Source organism: Podarcis erhardii, assembly GCF_964252035.2.
Source record: "Podarcis erhardii genome assembly, chromosome: 4".
NCBI classification, from domain to species: Eukaryota; Metazoa; Chordata; class Lepidosauria; order Squamata; family Lacertidae; genus Podarcis; species Podarcis erhardii.
In genome coordinates this window covers 20,510,249-20,534,085 of record NC_138508.1, presented here as the reverse complement: position 1 = coordinate 20,534,085, position 23,837 = coordinate 20,510,249, and the positions used below count along the sequence as shown (strand labels likewise).

Below are 23,837 nucleotides of genomic sequence, written 5' to 3'. Positions count from 1 at the left end.
AATTCTTCCTGTTTCTGTCGTTGGGCTAATAGTACTCTCGCTACTGTAGTTGCATATAAAAACAAGTTTTTTATCCTGTCTACTAATTTCTGTCCTTCAATACCAAGTAAAAATGCTTCTGGTCTTTTCACAAATGTATATTTCAACATTTTCTTCATCTCATTATATATCATTTCCCAGAAGCATTTTACTTTCTTACAAGCCCACTGCATATGGTAAAAGGCACCTTTTCATGTTGTTAACCTGCCTCCTCTCCACTTTTCCAGGATTCCGGGGCCTACACATTGATGATCAGATAACCCTTATCCAGTACTCCTGGATGAGCCTTATGGTGTTTGCCATGGGATGGAGGTCTTATAAACATGTCTGTGGGCAGATGCTGTATTTTGCACCTGACTTAATACTGAATGAGTAAGTAAAGGATTCCAGCTTCTCTTGCGTTATTCACGTGCTCTTGCTCTCTAAACATTGCATGCATTAAGCAATGCCAATTCCAGCTACCTGCAGCGGTAGGTAAATATAACAGGAGGTTAAAATAGATGCAGTATTTTAGAAGCCTGGGTGAATAAAAATGTTTCCACCTGGTGCCAAAAGAAAATAAGGACTGGCTTGCCAAAATGTTAATTGCCAGGAATTGGAAAGGGGCTACGTTACCAACAAAGGCAGACTGGCAAAATAAGCTGTGTGAGTATCTGGAATTGGCTAAAATGACACCGATAATTAGACAACAATCAAACCAAAAACTTTTTAAAAAGAGTGGGAACGTGGGAAAAAATATCTGGCAAAATATTGTTCCCAAATCAAACCCTTGATATGTATTGAATAAATTTCGCAAAGTAAAAATTCAGATAGGTAAGTTATTTATTGTGTGTAAATGAGATAATAATCAACACAATTGAAAAGAAAATAGGATAGAAGCTGCAGTGAGGTGGTAGGAAGTCATGGGTGAAGAAATGTGGATATTGTTTGGATTTGTTTTATATTTAATATATGTTAAAGTATGGATTGGAATATGTAACTGTCTAATGAAAGAAAATTAAATTTAAAAAATTGAATGTAAAAAAGAAAAGAAGAAAAAGGAAAGAAAAGAAGGACCAGGTGAATATTTTTGATGTGGTGAGTTCCATAAATGTGGCACTATGAATGGAAAGGTCCCATCTCTGATCACCACCCACATTTCTTCTATTGGAGGGTGAACATGGAGCAGCTGATCGGAGACTGGTGCTAATAAATAGGTTCATGCTCCCAAACAGTCTAAGGGTGTATAGGTTAAAACCAGCATTTTGAATTGTGCTTAGACCAGAAGCTACTTCAGGTGTTCTCAGACTTGCAAGATACCTCCTATAGGACCAGATCCAGATAAAACAGGTGCTGTTGTTGGGTTTTGCACTAACTGCCGTTTCTGAACAGTCTTCAAAGGCAGCCCCACATATAGTGCATGGCAGCAGTCAATGCAAGATGCTGGCAGTGCATGCAAGACTCTCTCTGTCCAGGAGGAGTCACAGCTGGCGATGGTGATGATGGGTGCTTCAAAACCCAAAGGCCACATGGACCTTTAAAGATAAGACTAATCTGATGGTTCCTTTAGACTGTGAGCCTGATCTTTCAAGGGGAGAGCAACTCCATGCAGTCCAGGTGGAGCCATCCGTAGTACTTCCATCAAATCTGGGTTGAGCTTCAGTTCATTGGCTTTCTTCCAATCCATTTCTGATTGGAGGAGGGAATTGCCAAGAATTACACATGGGTGACTGAGACCAAAAGAGTGTATAAAGCGACTGAGTCAATTCATGGCAGAATTGAGATTTGAATGGTAATGGTCACAAACACTTTGCTTGAGAGTTCACAACCGTCACATACCCATACTGGGTTTTGGAGAGGATATATCAGTTAGTTGTTTTACTTACCGATCATCAGATTTTAATGCTTATCACTTATCTCCAGTCATATGCCGTAACATCGGCACAGGAGATATTTGACACTGTGTTGTTTTATACTGCTGCATTTGGCAAAATAAAATTATTTTTTTAAAGGGAAGCCTTTGTGGCTTCCAAGCTCATCCACACACACACACACACACACACACACCCTTCTTGAAGGGCTAACTTTTTATTTTATTTTTATCTGTATGGCAACAAACTTGTTAGTAAGAAAAAGTCATGATCAGATACCCAGCACACTTGGTTCCAAGGTTTGTACACGGAATAATCATGGACTTATTATTTAAGTTTATTTAAGTTTCTTTCTTGTTTTCTGGGTGCAAGACAGAGGATGAAGGACTCATCATTCTATTCACTGTGCCTGACCATGTGGCAAATTCCCCAGGAGTTTGTCAAGCTGCAAGTAAGCAGTGAAGAGTATCTCTGCATGAAAGCCTTGCTCCTTCTCAATACAAGTAAGACACAGCTTCTTCTTCTTCTTCTTCTTCTTCTTCTTCTTCCTCCTCCTGTTGGCTATTTGCAGTATGGTAGCGCTGCAGAGAGCTTGCTGGGGAGACCATGCATTAAAAAGGGACTCAAAAATAATACCAACCATCAACATTTCCCCTGCGGTTCATCATTGTGGAACAAAAACATAAAGCATACTTTGTACATGTTTTTCATGTGTAACCTTTGGAAGTGCTTTTGTAAAAATGTCCGCAATTTGATTATCACCTGGGACATATTCAAATACAATCATTTCGTCAGCAATTAATTTCTTTACAAACTCCAAACGTAATCTTAAGACTCTTGTGCGCTGCGTATTGGTTTCTGAACATAGGATAGCAAGTCCACTCTGGGAATCAAGGTAAACTTTTACTGGTAGTGTTACTTGCATCTGTAGGTCTGCGAATACTTGCAGATACCATTCTACATCACGAGTGGCCTGAACGCATGCACATAATTCACTCTCTGTTGTGGAGAGACAAATAATGGTTTGTGTCTGGGACTTCCATTCAAACGGACAACCATTATAACAAAACACCATACCAGACACACCCCTGCAATTATTTTGTTCCACTGCATGAGATGCATCGCAGAAAATTTCAAAACCTTTGTCAATACTTGATGTAAACTGCAACCTATAATGTTTGGTATGTTTAAGGTACATTACCACTCTCTTAAGAGCAGAGAAACATTGTGTAGTAGGTTTTTCCACAAATTTTGCCAGAAAGTGAAAAGCATAAGTTATATCTGGTCTTGAGATTCTTTGAATGAAATTTAGCTTGCCTATAGCAGAACGATACAAAGTTTTGTTAGGAAATGGCTTATCTTCACCTGTAAAGGTGAAACCACACACCATAGGCGTTTCCTTCCCATTTGCATTTTCTAAACGTAGCATTTCAACAAGGTCATCAATTTTTGCAGTTTGATGAACCAGAAAAGATCCATTTTTGCCTTTCTCAATTTGCATGGATAAGTAATTTTTAGCTATGCCTAATTCCACCACATCAAATTTCTTCTGTAACTGTGAAACTACCTCTTCATATTCCTGTTTAGTTTTTGTAGAAATTAACACGTCATCTACATACACACATATTTTTGTTACAGAGTTTGCCCTTTCCTTTATAAACACACAATTGTCTGCCTTTCCTTGTGAAAAACCAATATCCAGCAATTCTTTTGCTAAAGTTTGGTGCCAATTCCTTCCACTTTGGTGCAGACCATAAAGGGATTTATTTAATTTGCATACCAAACCTTCAGCAGCGTCTATGCCTTCAGGAACACGCATAAAAATTTGTTCTTTTAAATCTGCAAACAAATATGCAGTTTTTATATCTAGGTGATAAACAGAATGTCCACGTTGTGATGCATCTTTTAACAAAAGTTTAACTGTTTCATATTTTACACTTGGTGAATAACACAAATCATAATCTTCGCCTGGAATTTGTTGAAAACCCCTAGCAACTAATCTTGCTTTGTACCTTACAACTTCATTTTTGTCATTCATTTTAACTCTATAAACCCATTTTGAATCAATAAGTCTCATATCTGGGGTTTGTGGTACAAGAGACCAAGTGTTATGCTCTTTTAAAGAAGCTATCTGAGAGTTCATAGCTTTATACCAATTTGCAGCTTGGTGCTTAGGTAAATTCTGAATGTCACTGTAGCTTTTTGGCTCAAAAACCACCTTATTGGCATACACAGTATTAAAATGTTCATCTGCAAATCGTTGTGGCTTCTGCCTCTTTCTATCTGAACGTCTTAGTCCAGAAGGAGAGTCAGACTCCTCAGACTTAATGGGACTAAGTGAACTACTAGTTTCAGGTTCTAAATCATCATTGTCAGATTGAAGAGGTGCCTGTAGGCTAAGCTCACGATCAGAAAACTCAAGAGAATCTAACCTCCCCTCGGGTGCCTGTGACTTTAAATCATCAAACAAATTATCAGATTCAACAGGCTTTTTGTCTTTTCCCATTAATTCAGAAGCACCATTTCTTGCTGCTGCTGCTGCTTCTTCCTCTTCTTCCTCAGTACTATCTATACCATCAGTATCTTGGAAAACAGCAACTCCATTCCAATTTACAGTTTGTATCATGCTTCTGGTAATATGAAATTTGCCAGTTGATGGTATGTAAATTCTGTACGCCCCCTGCTGGTATCCCATTAATTTTCCCTGAACACTACGCTCACCCAATTTCTGCTTAGCGGGATAATGCATAATTACATCTGAACCCCAAATGCGTAGGTATTTCAGATTAGGGCGTTTTTTAAACAGCTTCTCATAGGGGGTGACATCTAAACCAGAATGATAACTGCGATTTCTGACATAACAAAACGCATTAAGCGCTTCAGCCCAAAAGTCTTTGGGCAGATTAGCATCGTGCAGATACGTTTTAACCCCTGCCTGCAAGTCACGCTGCACAACTTCAACAAGCCCATTTTGCCAGGGACTTCGGGGGCAAGATAACTCATGAGTAGTCCCCTGCGCTTCCAGGAATTTCTCAAAATCCTCAGAAACAAATTCCCCGCCCCGGTCAGAAAACAGGTTCTTAATTGGTTTGTTAAAGTGCGTTTTTACCCAGTTGTAAAAAACTTTGTACTTCTCAAATGCTTGTGACTTTTCAGCTATTGCATAAGTCCAACAGTATCTACTATACTGGTCTATCAGGGTAAGCCAGTACTTAGAACCTCCTAATGATGGTGGGAGTGGCCCAACAAAATCACAATGTACACGCTCAAATGGCTCAGTTACTTTCCTATCTGAGCACCTACCCTTGCGTGCAACCTTAATCTTATTCTTATTAACCTTAATCTTATTCTTCTTAATCTTATTCTTGCAACAGGATAAACATTGCATAAAGAATTTACATGGCTTTAAGTTGAGGCCATTAACAATATTCTTCGTCCTAATTACATCAGCAAAATTCAAGTGTCCCAGAATTCTGTGCGCCTCGTGGAGACACCCGGAATGAGGCCTTGCATTCCTCAACCCCTGGCACTGTGCTGCTCTGCAATTTATAGGCAATTGGGAGTAGGTGCGAAAATACAGTCTATATAAACCATCAGAGTCCCGGGCATACAATAGACGTTTGTTCCCCTCAAAAAACTCACACATTGAATTTAAGAAACGCACACTTATGCCTTGACGAGCAAAACACCTTACTGATAATAAGTTGTCCACTGATGGGCAGTAAATGCAGTTCGCTATTGTAATGTTTAAAGAGTCAAGTTTAACAGTACCTCTGCCAAGTGACTGCAAGACTTGTGAATTGGCTAAATGTACATTACCAATTTCCTCTTCGAAAGAAATAAACAAGCTTCGATTGTTGCAAACGTGGTGAGAAGCTCCTGAGTCCACAATAAAAGAATTCCACTTGGCACCTTTAATTCTTTTATGATCTGCAGTCCGAGCGTGAAAAGCTCGCGGCTCGTTTCTGTCTTTACGGTGCGATTTTGGCTGCTGAGATGACACCCGTGACTGACGATCAGAAACAGGCTTGGGAGTACTTTGCTTTCTTTTGACTCTGCAGTCCTTTGCAAAATGTCCTTGCTTATTGCAGAACCAATAACACTTTGCAGCTTTAAATGCAGTCGCATCACCACAAGTTTGCATATGGCGTTCCTCATTACTTCTGGAAATAGGAGTGCTTATGGCACAAGCCTCCCTTCTATCCAACTCGCCCATTAATCTTGCCGTCACCCCTTCCACAGTTAATTGTGCTGGTGCGACGGCAGATATCTGGCTAGCTACACCATCAAAGTCCTCGTTAAGGGAACAAAGAATGATAAAAACATACTGAATATCAGGTATGTCCATGTCCCTTCGAATTAATTCGCCGCGTATTGCCTCCAGACGTCTCAAGTGTGCTGCCAAATCACCACCAGGCTGCAACTTCGTCTGGTACAGCTGCTTGAAAAACGTCAATGCAGACGCTGACTCTTTTCTAACATGCACTGCTGCAAGACTGTCCCACATTTCTTTGGCAGTTTTCTTATTCCTTATATAGACTACTTGCTGGTCGCTGACTGCCAAATTAATTATCGCCCTGGCTTTTGCATCTCCTTTCGACCAAGCATTAGTTACAGGGTCAGGAGGGTCTTCAGTTACATAGGTCCATACTTCCCTAGAGGTCAAAAGCGCCTCCACCCGAAAAGACCATAAACTATAGTTCTCATCTGTTAGCTGTGGGAAGACCAGAGCCTTCTCAGCTTCAGGAACCCGGTCAACCATTCTGGAAATCTTCCAGACCCACAAAAACTACACTAACAGGAGAAGGAGTTTTCAAACCTTTCTCAGAGTCCAAAAATACGCAGTCATCCACTCAGCAGCTGGGCCCATAACCAAAGATGTTGGCTATTTGCAGTATGGTAGCGCTGCAGAGAGTTTGCTGGGGAGACCATGCATTAAAAAGAAAGGGACTCAAAAATAACTTAAACAAGGTTTTAATTACAAAAAACAAAAACTCCTTATACACTAAATACATTAACAACAAACCAGACCCAACCACCAACCCAACCCCCAGGGTAATGGGAGAGCTAGGTGCTGCTCCTTATATACTACATGCAAATGCTGACACACCTTAATCAATGCAACTCAGCAGCACCTGCTATGTTTCACAGCTGTAAAGCTGGGTCTCGTTATCTTGCTCTGGCCCTTGCTCTGGCCCCTTAAAGACATACACATTAGGTGGAACAATGATGAACCTTTACATTTAAAGAAACCATTCAACACTTCCTTCTCCTCCTCTTCCTCTTCCTCTTCTTCACGTGGCACATTTTATCTATGCTCCATCCAACTGCCTGGGTGAAAACAAAAAGCTGAATTTTCAAGGACCGTAGGGACATAACTTCACGGTTAGGGACTGTAGCTCAGAGGTGATTCCTAGCAAGTGGTATTCTGAGGTATACTGCCCTTGGCGCTGGAGGCAGGACAGAGGCATCATGGCTAGTGCCTATTGATAGCTTTATCCTTCATGAATGTGTCTGGTCCCCTTTTAAAGCCATCCAAGCTGGTAGCCATCACTACATCGCAGAAGTGGGCAAGGAAACAGTTTCCTGTTTCTGGTGCATTGCCTTTTCTTTGTCAATTGGCCCTTAAACACATGAGGATGAGCACACAAGTGTGAATAAGAGTAAAGCATTAGAAGGGGAATCTTTTCCCCCCCATCAGCCTCACCCATCATGCAAATCTCCCCAGCCTCCAGTTGCTACCCACTGCCCAAACTCTGATCAAACATGGTTAATTTGGTGATGAACTTTGAGTTTGGATATCTGCTTCAGAGGGATGCGGGTGGCGCTGTGGTCTAAACTACTGAGCCTCTTGGGCTTGCTGATCAGAAGGTCGGTGGTTCGGTCCCAGCTCCTGTCAACCTAGCAGTTCGAAAGCACATAGTAGTGCAAGTAGATAAATAGGTACCACTCCGGCGGGAAGGTAAGCGGTGTTTCCGTGTGCTGCTCTGGTTTTGGTGTTCTGTTGCTGGCCACATGACCTGGAAAAACTGTCTGAGAACAAATGCCAGCTCCCTCGGCCTGTAAAGCGAGATGAGCGCCGCAACCCTAGAGTTCTCTGCGACTGGACTTAACTGTCAGGGGTCCTTTACCTTTACCTTTTTTTATCTGCTTCAAACTCTGTCCAACATACCCAGGTAACTTGGTGAATCTGTACAAACCCCTGAGAGAGGACGAGAATGCACTTTTTGCTTTATTTCAGAATTTGAGCAACGGGGGGCGGGGAGACAAAGCAAAACAATGTGTGTTGTCTTTCCCTCCCTCTTTCAGTTCCGTTGGAAGGTCTCAGAAGCCAAAGCCAGTTCGAGGAGATGAGAACAAACTACATCAGAGAGCTGGTCAAGGCAATTGGGCTGCGGCAGAAAGGGGTCGTGGCTAGTTCGCAACGCTTCTATCAGCTGACGAAACTTATGGACTCCATGCACGATGTAAGTTTATTTCAGCAATCTGTAAGATTATCTTACTGTTACACACTTACTGTTACAGTGAAAGACTCCAAGGCTTCGAAGCTCCTGCCTAGGGTTCATTTGCCTTGGAATGAAGGTCAGCTGAGACTGTTTTGTCTTTAGGATATATGCTGTTAGCGTATTTTTTGCTCTATAGGACGCACCCGACCATAGGACGCACCTTGTTTTAGAGGGGGAGAACAAGGGGAAAAAAACCTCTCCCTGTCTGCTCAGCGCCCCTTCAGCGAAGCGGCAGGAGAAACGGAGCCCCTTCCATTTCTCCTCCCGCTTAGCTGAAGGGGCGCTGCGCAGCTCTCCCTCTCTGCTGAAGCCAGGAAAGTCTTGCTTTCCCAGCTTCAGCAAAAGGAACCCGAAGCCTTTGGAGCATAGCGCGAGTTCCTGCTGCGCTCCAAAGGCTTCAGGCGGCTATCCCTGAAGCCTGGAGAGCGAGAGGGGTTGGTGCGCACTGACCCCTCTCACTCTCCACACTTCAGTGAAAGCAACGCGTAGCCTCCGCAGCACGGAGGGAGTGCTCCCTCTGCACTTCGGAGACTTCGCATTGCTATCGCTGAAGCCAAGGAGCCTGCATTTACTCTATGGGATGCACACACATTTCCCCTTAATTTTTGGAGGGGAAAAAGTGCATCCTATAGAGTGAAAAATACTGTATTTACACATTTATGTGTCTTCACCCCTGCCCCCAAAAGAAATCTGAAGCCGAGCTTAGGATAGCAATGTGCATATATATATGCAATTATGCAATCATTTTCTCCTTGCTAGTAGGGGTGGAGAGGAAATTAGGCTTGAGTTCTCACTTAAAGGCAAACCAACTTAATTTGCACTTTCTGAAAAAATAGGAGCTATGAAACACAGCCATCCTTCGAAATCTACACTTTTTTTTCAAATTTTGCAATGCATTTCTCTAGCCCAGTAATAATGTGCACAGATATGCATGTATTGGGGAAAAGTGTACATAAAATACATGAAAATAACACAAAAATGCATTATTTTAGGGGAAATGGCTGTGCACAAATGTGTACATTAGGAAAAAATGCGTACAAACCTGTATATATTTAAGGATCAATTTGCACTAAAATGCCGGTGAATTTTCATGAGGATTTAAAAGAAATACCCTGCAAACTGGGGTGGAAATGTGGAGAATTAAGATTGGGGTGGGTGGGTTGAGAAACTGAGGGAAAGAGAAACTCACAGATTGGCCCATTCCCAACTCAATCACCGGGTCTCATTCTCACATTGCCACAGTAGCTTAGTGGTCACCTAGAAATACTCACCTGTCATTTTGTCTCCCGCCGTGAAGTGGGATGACGATGAGATTGTGAGAAGCAGGGAAGATGAGAGAGAAAATATAACTTCCTGCACTGCACACAGCTTCATAAGTATCGGGCAATTATGGGATGTGGGGGGAGGCAGAGTGAAGAACAACATACATTGTTTGGATAATTTATTGATTTTTTAAATTATTGATTTTCTTGTAAAAAAATAAAAAATACAGCTTGTGAAACAACTCCATCTCTACTGCTTGAATACTTTCCTCCAATCTCGGGCGCTGAGTGTAGACTTTCCGGAGATGATGTCGGAAGTGATCGCTGCCCAACTACCCAAGATTCTGGCAGGCATGGTGAAGCCTCTCCTCTTTCATAAAAAGTGAAATGCTGTCTCTCTTGGCTGCCTCTAACCTCTCCCCAGCCCAGCCCCATCTCTCATTGGCAGAGATAACACCCAGCAAATGTACATTTAAAAAAAAAAATTGTGGGAGTTGGTTCAGGGTTTGGGATTTTGCAGTGCCAGGGTTTTTAGCCCGTGTCTGACACCTGCGAGTTTATTTCTTCAAATCTGCAAATGCTCCACAAATGTTCTTATGGTAAAACTTTCTCCTATTACTATTCTTTTACAACAGGTTTTTCTTGGGCGGCGGCGGGGGGGGGGGAAGGTATCAAGACCAATATTTGTCATAAGAAATGTTTTATAATAGGCCTGATTGAATTTCTCCTGAGGAATAAGCAAGAGATCAGTTTTGTTTCGTTGTTTTCTGAGAACGGAAAGTTACCTTGTACATTTCCCCTCTTCATATTATTCATTTTTAAATTTCTGCAATGTAGTAAGGTTTTAGCTTTTAATACATTTGTGCGAGCACGTGGCTATATGTGTATATGTATATAAAATGCAAAGAATGTGTTGAAAATAAAATATAAATTGTCTTCTACCTTGGGAAATGTATTCTTTCTCTACTTTGAAATTTATCTTGCTGGTCAGAGGGCGGTGGTGATTTTTTTACAGCAGCCCAGAGAAAACATGAGGGTACTTTCACATATTAGGATTATTTAGGTTCTTGGTTCAGTTGTGGCTGTGTTGGCCAGAATCAATGGTAGCACCAGCGATTATTTGGGTGGGGTGGGTGGAATCTCCCAATCAATCTCCCTCCCCAGGGAACTCTGGGAATTGTACCTCTGTGAGGGGAATAGGGGTCTTCTAACAACTCTCAGCACCCTTAACAAACTACAGTTCCCAGGATTCTTTGGGGGAAGCCCCGAGAATTTAAAGTGATATCACACCACTTCAAATGTATAGTGCAGATGTGACCTACAGTACATCAAACAATTGAGGCAGAAACGGCTCTTAACAGCAAGCAAATCTCTAGCAACCCAAATCTGAGGTTAGGAAGAAATGTATTTTTTTTTAAAGGATTCTTTATTATAATATTTTAATTATCATATGTACAAACACTGCCAAATCCTATGTTGTACATTTCAACATAAACCGGGCACATTTTGAGACAAAGGTCTGCATTGGTGGCCTAATATAGCATGAGCTAAACACAATCAGTCTGTAACAGACAAAAAAGTTTAATGGGTTGGCACTTCTAGAAAGAAAGAAAAAGCAAGATGAGGCTTACCACTAAGCGTGGAAAACTCCAGGGGCGGGGGCAAAACTATTCCACTCTGGCCCTCCATTGTCCCGGATAAACTGACCAATTCCCAGCAAACACTAATTGAAAATAAGCATCTGCTTTCACAAAGCCCAAAATCAAAAATAAGCTCCCTAAGACTCTTTGATGTAACCACCCATGCAAACTTCCTCAGGCCAGTTAATCCACCCTACACACACCCTATACAAATTCAACACCTTTGTCTAAAGGAGCTTCATCAACCTGGTGCCCTCAGGGTGTTTTGAACTGCAACTCCCCAAAAATTCAGGTGCAGGCTAATGGGAGTTGTAGTCCAAAAACATCTGGCAGGCGCCAAGTTGGGGATGACTCAAAGCTTCTGGTGAAGTCATGGAGTCTTGCGAAGGTTAATTTTGAGGTTGGGGGTTTGTGAAGGTGGGCTTTCATTTTGTTTCATTATGGTGAAGAATTCTGTATTTATTTAGATTTTGTTCAAACCTACCCCCCCTCCGCTTATAGCAGACCAGGAGGGGTTTGGCTTTTTGTCACTAAACAGACCAGCTCTTCCTTCTGGCAAGCAGCTGACTTGCATTGCCATCCCTCTGGCTGAGGGAGTCTCTGTCTGCTGCCCCCAATAACTGAAGCCTTCCCTGTTTCTCCAGCTCAGAAACATGTGGAAATACTGTCATGCGAAGCCTAAACCTTATTTATTGGATTTTGCTGCTTTGTGTCAGGATGACCTAGTATCAAGCACAGGGTTTGTTTTTAATTTAATTCTTCTCTCCCCCCCCCACGCCCCATTCCTTTCTTCAAATGGAAAGAACAAAACATGTTCTAAGGCTGCTAAAAGAGCAAGCATGTTCTTTATTTGTGGCCCCTTTTCAGCTAAAGGTCTCTAGCATCTGTGGTGACCTGAACTTTGGATCCATAGTATGGATTGTTAAAAGGAGAGACGAAAAGCAAAAACACAGAAATGAGGGGGGTGCTTCACTGTCAACGCCGTTGCTGATTTTTCAGATTTTTCTGACTGAAGTCAAATGGAGGAGAGGGCTATCAGTGGCTATTAGCCAGTGCTGTTTTTCTAGAGAAAGGTGCTGGAACTCACCAGGAACACCTCCCTCGTTCTCTGACAATGGCAATGGTGCCCACCTGAGAGGTGCCAGAGTTGAGCTCCGGTGAGCACCAGCTGGAAAAAAAAAAAAAGCCCAGCCATTAGCCAAAATAACTGCACCATGCCTCCACAGTCTGACGCAGCAGCGTTTCTGAATACCAGTTGCTGGAAACCACGAGAAGGAAGAGCTTTCTTGTCCTGGAATCCTGCTCCTAGGTTTTGCAGAGATTGGCTACTGCTAAAACAGGATGCTGGACTAGATGGGCCATTGGCCTGAGCTCATGCTCCTAATTTTAACACTGACTAAGATCCGTCCTCTGTGGCTGCAAGACATTTTGCAAAAGAAACATCGGCAGCTGCCATAGACCAATGTGTTGATTAGCCAGTGCAGTCTTCTCCTGCTTCTCCCAGTCTCCTGTGCTGCCCAGCTCCCATCAGCTTGGCTGCCATGCTGGCTCGCTCTGATAGAAGTTGTTGTCCAAAATACACTGAGGGAACCCGGCTGCCTGCAGCAGTTCTCTTGGGATTTCAAAGGAGGACTTCTTTTGGTCTTCCAGCCGAGATCTTCAAGGGATCAAACTGGAAATTCCTGTGCACAAGCAGCAAGGCCAGGCCTTCACAGCTTTCACAGGTGTGCAGAAGGGAGAATATCATCCGTCTGGCAAGCATGCTGAAATTCCCTCTGCTACACACCGTGCAAGAGCTCTTGCAGACTTCAGCACCTGTATCACCCTCTCCAGCATTTTGCCAGCTTGTGGCCTTCAAAGTGGGAGCAACAGACTTTGCATATACATGTGAAGGTTTCGTTGACCTTGATGTTTATTTCCCCGGGTTTTCTTTATTGCTTTGAGCCAACAAATTGAGTATTCTCTCTCTGCAAGGCGCCTGCAATTCACTGCCATTTTACTTGAAACGTCATTGCCCTTTCACATGTCCCAAATTAGACAGCACTCCATGATTTTTAAGAAGTCTCCTTAGGCAAGTGTTTTGCTGCACCCTGTTTTTTCTTTTTAAAAGAGCCTTCTGAAAGTACCATGTGGCCTTCAACATAGGAAACTCTTTTGTACGGAGTCAGGCGTTTGGTTTTCAGAAAGGAACTGTTCTTAACCTTACCTGGAGATGCTGGGAATCAGACATGGGACCAAACCATGCACTCTGTCACCATGTTTGACCCTTCCCTAAATTGTGGGCTGCATAGTTGCTGTGGGCAACAATGCCTTTATCACAACATCTTAGAAGTCCCAGGTATGAATGTCTGCAGCATTTGCGGGTGGGGGAGAAAGTAAACAAAAAATTTTCTGTGTGTTTCCAAGCACAATTCAAAGTTTGGTGCTGATCTTTAAACCCCTAAACGGCCTAGGCCCAATATCCACGAAGGAGGGTTTCCACCCCATCACTCAACCCAGACACTGAGGTCCAGCTCCAAGGCCTTCTGGCGGTTCCTTCACTGTGAGAAATGAAGTTACAGGGAACCAGGCAGAGGGCCTTCTCGGTAGTGGCGCTTGCCCTGTGGAACGCCCTCCCATCAGATATCAAGGAGATAAAGAACTACAAAACTTTTAGAAGACATCTGAAGGCACCTCTGTATTGGGAAGTTTTTTATGTTTTGATGTTTTATTATGTTTTTACATGTACTGCAAGCCGCCCAGAGTGGCTAGGGGAAACCAGCCAAATGGGCGGGATATAATAACTATTAACAACAACGCAAACATGAGTTTGACCAAACTGCGGGAGGCAGTGGAAGACAGGAGGGCCTGGCGTGCTCTGGTCCATGGGGTCACGAAGAGTCGGACGTGACTAAACGACTAAACAACAACAACAACAACAACAACTTGCTGCTACCTTTTCTTTGAGTATCAACACACTATTCCCAAATCACAGTCACATTAAAACCCTTGATACCTGAGTTGATTCCTTGACCAACCACATTCTTTTTGCGGCACCCCTGTGGGGCTCAGGAGCCCAGTTCTGTCACCCCTTGCCTGCAGAGCTGGCAGCCCCTCACCCCTTTTTTGAACAACCTCCCTTGTGAAGTGTTCCCTCAGCCTCCTACCCTCTCCCTGGTGGGCAGCAGTTGCCACTGGTCTCTGAGCTCCCTCCCTGCCCCAAGGAGAGGTGCCTCCTCACACTGCCCCACAGGGGCCTGGGAAGAGGATGCCCCCAGCCTTACTGGCCCAACGGTGAGTGGCCAAATGTGAATGTGAGGCCAGCATCTTACCTTGGGAGGCAGTAGTGGGTGCTGCTGGGCCTGCGTGGCAGAAAGGCTCCCCTTCAGCACCGGGCACTCAGCTCCCAGGCAGGCCTTGAGCACAACAAGCAAAAGAAAGGCCATTGCAGTGCCTGCCTGCCCAGCTGCCCAGTTGCCTCCCTTGTCCACTTGCTTGCTTACTCTGAGGCCACCTCAGCTCCTGGCAACCAGGACCCCCTGACCAGTCTCAGAGGCACCATTCACCTGTGGATCTTGTAGCCAGGGCTGCTGCAACAAACAGCCGTGCAAGCCTTTGGGAGGGAGAGATGCAAGAGGGCATCAGAGGAGGGAGGGAAGGAAAGAGGTAACAGAGGCCAGTGTTGCCTGTGGCACCCCGGCCATCATTCAAGGCACCCCAGGGTGCCACGGCACACTGGTTGAAAACCACTGTCCTAAGGAATACACAGTCTAACTTTGAAGGAGGGTGTGGCGTTTGCCCTCCTATGTGTGTGACATCATACTGGGTTCATAGGGGAAGGGTTAACTAATTGTAAAATGACTACCCAGGGGGTTAGAGTTAACTGTGTATAAGGTTTAAGCACAGAGGGGTTTTTTTAGGGAGTTGTTGAGAAGACAGTCTGGAGTTAGAAGAGACAGAGAAGATAAGTCTGTGGGTCGGGCTAGTCTGGTGTGAGAGAGTGAGAGAATTTGCTAAGAGGAGTCAGTCAAACAGTTGAGATAATCAGTCAGAAGGTATAGGCCAGTAAAGAAACTAAAGTTAAGATACTGACAGGAATATTATCTGAGAAACCATAAACTTGTTAATGTTTGTAAAATAAACTTGGTTTTTTTGGTTCACTTTTAACAACTGACTGGACTCACGTGTTTTACCTGAGAGTAACTGGTTGGTGGCAGCGGGGAAGCGAGGACAGTGGTGGCGCAGGGATCAATAGACCATTAAACATAGATCGCCACATAGGGGAACTGACTGAGATTAGGCAGAGACACTGAGCAAGGGCAAGAGCAGAATAAGCCCCATTGCAGGTGCATCTTCTTCGCCTCTGTTTTTTTGTGAGCGGTGGTGACTCTTCCACACAAAGGGGTTGTTAGTCCTCAGGGAAACAGCTGGACGGTCCTTGTACACCACCCAGGGCATACTTATGAGTGGGTCTTGGTTGAAGACAACAAACTCGCCCTATTGACCTGAGAAACCGAATGGGCATTTGCAGCAGGGGAAGCTGAGATGTTAACCGAGTTAAAGATCTCGAATCAACGATGTGAAGCTGCTACTTCATCAAGGTATCTGTAATCACCCAGGCAGCTGAAACCTTTGAATTACATGGTGGGGCTATCAGTCACAGCCTGCAAGGAAGAGGCTGATTCAGTTACAGCTTCGAGGTTTTCTATGCTTTTCCATTTGATTTTGTAGGTGAGTAGATTAAATCTTTTTCCAAGGGTCCCCGGGCGGCAGCTGGGCAGGAAGGAAAAATGGAAGCCATGTGCCTTAAGTGAAAAGAGGATAAGCTTTGGGATGATAGGGTTTCTTTCATTTTCACTTTCTCTCTCTCTGCATTATTTAACTATTAACCTCAGCTAATTAACTTGGGTTAGCATAGAAGAATTACAGAGCAGTTCAAATGCTTCTGCTGAGCAGTGAAATGAGGTCAGGGAGGGAGGGAAGACATTTTTTATCCACCAAGGCACAATTGGCAGTTTATCCTCCTAACAACCCTGTGCGAGGTTAGGGTGAGAAGGGGTGACTGGCCCAAGGTCAGCCCAGTTTACTTTGTGGCGAGGCAGAACTTTTAATCCTTAACCATCACAACACACCAGCTCCTCTGAAGTTTCTCACCCACACGTTTTCTCCCCTTTGCTGTCATTTCTATCCTTCATTCCACCAATATCCATACCCTATCCCTGCTCTTCCTGCTACCCCCCACTGCTGTTAGTCTGCCCCATCTTTTCCCATAGCACACTGGGTAATTTATTTCCCAGCGAGACTAGTAAGGTAGGGACATTTACTTAACCTGATTTAAAAAGCAAAAAAATGCAAAACACACCTAATGTGTCATTCTCAGATTAGAATGCAACTATGCACTTCTCCAAATTTTGCAATCCAGTTTTCGTTTTAAAAATGTCCACAAAAATAGGCATTTTGCATCAAGATGAATAGAGAAATGCATATTTTATATTTTATGGGGCAAGGCATTCAAAGGAATACAAATTGTGTGTTTTCAGGGATGCACATGTGTAAGATATATAAAGAAGATGTACAAATTAAATGCAGATTTCTAGTTCCTTTTCTGAATCCAACCCCCAAAACAAAACTGACCAATGATGAAACATGAGAAACGAAGACAGAAATAGGCTGTTCCTCCACCTCTCCCTTCTATTTTAAACATAAAATTCAAATAGCTGCTTGCACAGTGGTAGAAACCACCTTCCTCCCTGCCCAAGATCCAGAGGGTTTTTTTTAAAAAGAGGGAGTTAGGAGTTGGTGTTGCAGTATAAAATATTAACATCCCACCTTTTCTACCCCCAGGTTGGGAGGGCGTTCCACAGGGCGGGCGCCACTACCAAGAAGGCCCTCTGCCTGGTTACCTGTAACTTCACTTCTCGCAGTTAGAGAACCACCAGAAGGCCCTTGGAGCTGGACCTCAGTGTCTAGGCTCCCAGACACTGCTCCCAGTCACCAGTCTAGCTGCCACATTCTGGATTAGTTGCAGTTTCCAAGACGCCTTCAAAAGTAGCCCCACGTAGAGAACATCACAGTAGTCCAAGCAGGAGATAAACAGAGCATGTACTACGCTGGTGAGACAGTGTGCAGGCAGGTAGGGTCTCAGCCCACATACCAGATGGAGCTGGTAGACAGCTGCTCTGGACACAGAATTGACCTGTGCCTCCATGGACAGCTGTGAGTCCAAAATGACTCCCAAGCTGCACACCTGGTTCTTTAGGGGCATGGTTACCCCATTCAGGACCAGGTAGTCCCCCCCACTTGCCTATCCCCAACCTCAAAAAAACAGTGCTTCTGTTGGAATTCAACCTCAATCCCTTAACCACCATCTATCCTGTGCAGGTGTAGCAGCACTGCTTTAGATACAAGAAATCTCAGCCATCTATGTGATGCATAGCACAAAGCAACTAATGGGTATGCTGGAGACTAATTACAAATTTGTAATTGGACTGACCTGCATTTCCCCAGAAATAAGAGCCAGGCAAATGAATAACTTTCAAAAAAGGAGACTCAAGGGAAACCATTGGTTTATTACTGGATTTTATTTTATTTTTTTGTGGAGGGTGAGGGGTGAGTCCCTCTATCATACAAAATAGATCTTCATTTATCTTGTTTATCTCATAGGCTCTTGTAAGGAGCCTATTCAGCTATTGATAGGATCCATTCTTTGATGGAGAATTTCAAACCTTTTCTTCCCCCTCTCCCTTCCACAAGACATTCGGAGGAAGCATTCAATAGGGAAAATTGCTCCATCTTCTCATAATAGTTCAGCATCCACCTGCTGGGCTCTTGCAGGGTGAAAGCATTATTCCTGCAAGCAGCGGTCTCTTCTGGGAGACTGTAATCTGAGTCGAATGTTGCATTTGCTACTTCAGTGCTGACCTGCGTGTAGAATCAGATGCAGCAAAAGCCGCAGAAACTGTTTGTCACCTCGCCCCTCTTTTTTCAAGTCTGCTGCATGCGCACTCATCCTGCAAATATGGAATTTAAGGTAGAGAAAATGGCACCATCCAAAATGGCACTACAAGGAGGTATTGGTGGCTTGGAGAAACCCCCAAGTTTGAAAAAGCACAAATATGGAAAAACCAAAGGAGGATTCCCACCCCACCCCCCATCTCTTCAAAGCAGCTGCCAGTAAGGACTGAGCATATTCATGGGGCACACAGACCACTGACTTTTTGGGAGACAGGTATGGAAAACCAAGAGGGGGTGGTGGTGAATCAGACGGTCCCCTGAACAGAAGCATTCTGCCCTCCCAACATTTTGTTGCAGTCCCTGGAAGATAGTAGTAGAACATCAAATTTGGTCTGACTTCAGGTAGGGCTGCCATCGTTACACCCATTGGGGCGGATCTATGCCGCTTTTTATAGCTACACGGAACCCAAAAATTCAGGAAATCTGTTAAGTTGTGGGTTGACATAGCAGACGACACAGCGATTTCTCCAAAGCTGCTCTTTATTTTGTAAGCTGGAACAGAACTGAACTGAGGAGCTCAGTCAGCCTGCTTATATAGAGCTACAGAACAATTGTAACTGTTGCAACGTTCTAAAACTATCCAATCACTGAACATCACTTTTCAATCCTTTATTTGCATACAAAACTATCCAATCACTAAACGTCACTTTTGATCCTTCATTTGCATAACTATCTACAGTATCCCCCTGCTGGCCCAGGGTGAGAACTTCAGTACATAACAAAATCCATCTTTTCTCAAAGTACAGTTGCAGTGAGGAAGACAATTGCCACCTTTTAAATTCCATGCTATTGTTACAAAGGAACAGATGACTTGTCAGAAATGCTGCTTCTTCTTTTTCTTCTTCTTCTTCTTCTTCTTCTTCTTCTTCTTCTTCTTCTTCTTCCTCTTCCTCTTCCTCTTCCTCTTCCTCTTCTTCTTCTTCTTCTTCCTCTCGTAGCCGAGTAAGATTGTCTTCCATGAACACGGCCTTAACGGTCTGTCCGTAGGTGACTGTGGAAGACAATTCTGGATCCACACATCCGTCCACAGTGGGGACAAAGGTTTCCGGGAGGGAGTTGATCATGGTGATGTTTTACTAAATGTGCCTTCCTCTTAGCGCATTTCACCCTTTCGTCCTGAGTTCGAGCATCTTCAATGTCCATGACACCTTTGGTAAAGGCTGTTCTCCAATTGAACTAAAGAACACCTGGTGTATATAAAAGAAGCTCAAGAGATCTAGCACTTAGCCAACACTCATGATGCACAGAGTTTCTTCAAAGCCACAAATATCATCAATGTCAGAAATGCACAAAGACGCAGAGTAACCAAATTTACTGATGACTTCCTGGAATGGGTGGCTATTTTTTGACAAAAATAACCTGCTGCCGAGTTCACAGATGCCTGAAAGCTGTGCCTTTGAACCTGGAAGAACCTATATCTCCCTGGTGGATGAGCCACAATTCTGTCTTGTCCAGGTTCCTGTTTCTAGGAGCGGTCGGCCAAATCCTTATGGGAAGCCTACAAGCAGGGCATTGGGGCTAACAGCTCTTGATAGATCTATCTTTCATGACTTTGACTAACCCAAATTTAAGGCCATCTAAGGCAGAGGTGTGGGTGGCACTGTGGTCTAAACCACTGAGCCTTGGGCTTGCTGATCAGAAGGTCAGCGGTTCGAATCCCCGTGACGGGGTGAGCTCCCGTTCCTCGGTCCTGACAACCTAGCAGTTCGAATGCACATCATAGTGCAAGTAGATAAATAGGTACCGCTCCGGTGGGAAGGTAAACGGCATTTCCATGCGCTGCTCTGGTTCGCCAGAAGCGTCTTAGTCATGCTGACCACATGACCCAGAAGCTGTACGCCCCCTCCCTCGGCCAGTAAAGTGAGATGAGCGCCGCAACCCCAGAGTCGATCACTGGACCTAATGGTCAGGGGTCCCTTTCCCTTTCCCTTAAGGCAGAGGCATTCCTCACTGTGAGCTATGGCGCATGCAACAATGGGACAATTGTTTGCAGACTGTGTTGTTGCATGTTTTCCTGGTGTTTTATACTCACAGACGATACCTTTTTAAATTTATTTGCAGAGTTGGAGTCAATATCTGGCACCCTTGGGATCCCAGGACCACGGTTGGGGGACAAGACTGCTGTCCATCTTGTGCACTGTTCTGGCTAATGTATATATATATATGCACAGTGTTCAGTATAGATCACAATGCAGTAACACAACAAAAATCTAATATTATCAGATGATTGAACAGGAGCTTGAGACTGAGAACAGGATCTTAAGTACAAGAAAAGAGGGAAAGAATAGATGCAAATACTCTAGAGAGTACAAAATATGCAAGTTAACAAGAATTGACAAATGACTTTTATCCTGAAAGATGTAGATATTTATTTATTTAATTTTTTTCAACCTTTTCCTCCAAGGTCAAGGAAATACATGATTCCCTCCCTCCTCATTTAATCTCCACAACAGCCCTGTGAGGTAGGTTAGGCTGAGAGGCAGTGATTGACCCAAGGTCACCCAGTAAGTTATATGGATGAGTCTCCCAGGTCCTAGCCCAGCACACCGACTCAAATTAAACCTGAAACTGATCAAACATCAGGTGAACTGTGCCTGATAGGGTTATAATGTATGTCCCCTTCTTTTATAATAAGGGAACGTCTATAGTGTGAAGGGATCACAGTTGCCACAATGCAGAAATGTAAAGTGACTTGGCTGCTCTGCAGTTGTAATTCTATGAAAAAGGCAGTTGTGTGGATCCACTCAAAAATGTGTTTTCTCTGTGATTGCTCATTATGGTCCTTGAAAGGACAATCACCATTTCAGTTCTGATCCCTGCTTACATTCTTACATTGCTGATAAGCTCCAAGGTTTTGGTGGTGGGGTAGTATACAGAAAATAAACTTATTCCCTTCCTGGAAAGTTTTCAAAGACAAAATATGCCATCTTCGGTTATTAATCTAATCTAGGCTCTTCCTGACAGGAAGAGAACTTGATGCCGCAACAGCAGCAGAAATAACACATATTATTCCTTTCTCCCAGGCTGGATACCAGTCCCTTATAAGGAAAACACCAAATAATGCCATGCAAAACATACTGTAACCAAGTAAATCAAACTAATTGACTTCTCATTCATGCTGGCAGATTTTCTCAGCCTCCAAAATGCTTCCAACGAGAATAAAAAGACTGGCTTTTTGTACAGACGGCAAAGGTCACCCATGAATCCTTTGCTGTTTATAACTGAAAAGTACACCATGATCTTTGGCGAAGGGTCTCCTGCTAAGTTAGTTATGCATCCTAATTCGTTACTGTAAGGACACTAGAGAACCAGGAGACTTGACACCACCGCTAAAGAATTCAAAGCAATATTTCAATCGGAAGACGATATCAGAAGTTAAACGCCGCCTCCTGCTGTTCTGCAAAGTTTTTGTTGCAGACAACCGAGCTGCCATTTTTGTAGCTGGAACCATAACAGATAAAGCTGTGCAGCAAAAATAATGTGACCGTGGCTCAGTGCCTGCGCTTAACTCGCAACACTTCCTGGAAGGCAAATGGTTCCTGAAGGCCATAGCAGTCAGGCTCCAGGGGCAGACAAACTTTAGCAAGAGCCACATTCCTTCTGAGAAAGGGGGGACAAGTGCCCGTGGTGGGAAATGTACAAAAAAGCGAGCGAGGCTTCAAATGTAGATGTTACCTTTCTACAGTTTTGGTGTGCATCCATCTGTTTTGGGAGTGATGTCAGACCGCTGGAGAGTTACAGCGCCTGCTGTGGCTGTGGAGACCGATACGGGAGAGACATGTTTTTGTTGACTGGTGACTGGGAGTGGCCGCTGAGACCACATAATACCAGTCCTGAAAGACCTATTGGCTCCCAATAGGTTTCCGAGCACAATTCAAAGTGTTGGTGCTAAACGGCCTCAGTCCTGTATACCTGGAGCGTCTCCACCCCCATCATCCAGCCCGGACACTGAGGTCCAGCACTGAGGGCCTTCTGGCAGTTCCCTCCCTGCGAGAAGTGAGGTTGCAGGGAACCAGGCAGAGGGCCTTCTCGGTAGTGGCACCCACCCTGTATTTTTAATATTCTGTTGGGAGCCGCCCAGAGTGGCTGGGGAAACCCAGCCAGATGGGTGGGGTATAAATAATAAATTATTATTGTTGTTGTTGTTGTTGCTGCTGCTGCTGCTGCTGGGGCAAATGAACACCTCCATGCATGCAGGCAAGCAAGCAAGCAAGCAAGAAGCATTATCTGAGTCAGGCAAAAACACTCAAGGAGGGTGCACAGCAGGTGTGTGCATGGAGCAGCCTTGGGAGGAAGGGTGTGGCCTGGAGGGTCACATTTGGTTTCCTAGGTTCGAGATTCCTCATCCTTGTACAGTGGTACCTTTGTTTAAGAACAGCTTAGTTTATGAACAACTTGGATTAAGAATGCTGCAAATCCGGAAGTAGGTGTTTTGGTTTGTGAACTTTGCCTTGGAATAAGAACATGTTTCGCTTCCTGTTGAGTGTGTTCCACTTCTAAATTGAGTCACCTGCTGCTATGCCTTGATTTAAGAACGCTTTGGTTTAGGAACGGATTAAGTTCGCAAACCAAGGTACCACTGTATTACATCTAACTTTAGCTTCTGCTCGTCGAAGAAGAAGAAGAAGAAGAAGAAGAGGAGAACGTGCCCACCTTTCATCCTAAGGTCCCAATGCAGGTGACAACAATTAAAAGGCAATCTTAAAAGCAGTTTAAAACAACTTGCAATCACAAATATACATCTCAGGAGTCAGGCAGGGTAAAGAGGAGGATCTTCTGCATTTGTCAAAAGTTCCATAATGAAGACGCCAGACACACCTCTGTGGGGGAGAGTTCTACATCTTAGGGGGCTGCCACAGAGAAGGCCCTATTCCAGGCCACCACCCTGAGCTTCTGAGGGTGGTGGAACAATCTAGCACCACTTATCTTAACATTTGCAAGGGGGTGATTTTTCAGATATCTGGGACCTTAGTCATTTAGGACTTCAAACACTAACGTGAGAACTTTGGATTGGTTCACAAAGGGAGGGACCGAAGCTCATAGGCAGAGGAGAGGGTTTGCAGGGAGTGCATTTCCTGGCACTTAAATAATAAATAAGCATATACAAAAGGAGGAGGAACAAAAGGAACTTTTAATTATTTTAAATATTTCTTACATTCTTAGTGTAAAAGTACTACACAGTTAGATGGAAGTAGCAAAATGCACCAGGAAGTACATGCTGGTGGTTATTATTTACACATACACATATAGGTGGCTGTACAGAGTGCAGATAATTACCAAATCACACTACATATAAACAAAAAAAAAGTTCTATAATTTACTTGCAACCACTTCTTAAATATATTCAACTTTGTGGTATTATTGGATACAGATTCCAAACATTAAAATACAAAACAATACCTCAAAATTATATAAAACTCTAGTAGCTGTTATTTTTTTTATTTTTATTAATTTAAATGGAATTTACAGATGTAGAAACTGCCAAGTTCTATTTGCATCTTTTACATTCCAAAGCACAGAGGACCTTCTTGCAAAAAGGAACCTACG

General features: G+C 43.7%; 1 protein-coding gene across 1 annotated transcript in view; it reads left to right on the top strand.

The window, feature by feature from the left end:
- The window catches only part of PGR (progesterone receptor), a 57,318-nt gene extending 46,720 nt beyond the window's left edge, over positions 1–10,598 (top strand). The window contains exons 5-8 of the mRNA XM_081860212.1: positions 267–411; positions 2,262–2,392; positions 8,199–8,356; positions 9,888–10,598. Of these exons, the coding sequence (XP_081716338.1) occupies positions 267–411; positions 2,262–2,392; positions 8,199–8,356; positions 9,888–10,043 (590 nt within the window). The 3' untranslated portion in view covers positions 10,044–10,598. The remainder of the gene's footprint in view (positions 1–266; positions 412–2,261; positions 2,393–8,198; positions 8,357–9,887) is intronic.
- The last annotated feature ends 13,239 nt before the right edge of the window (positions 10,599–23,837 follow it).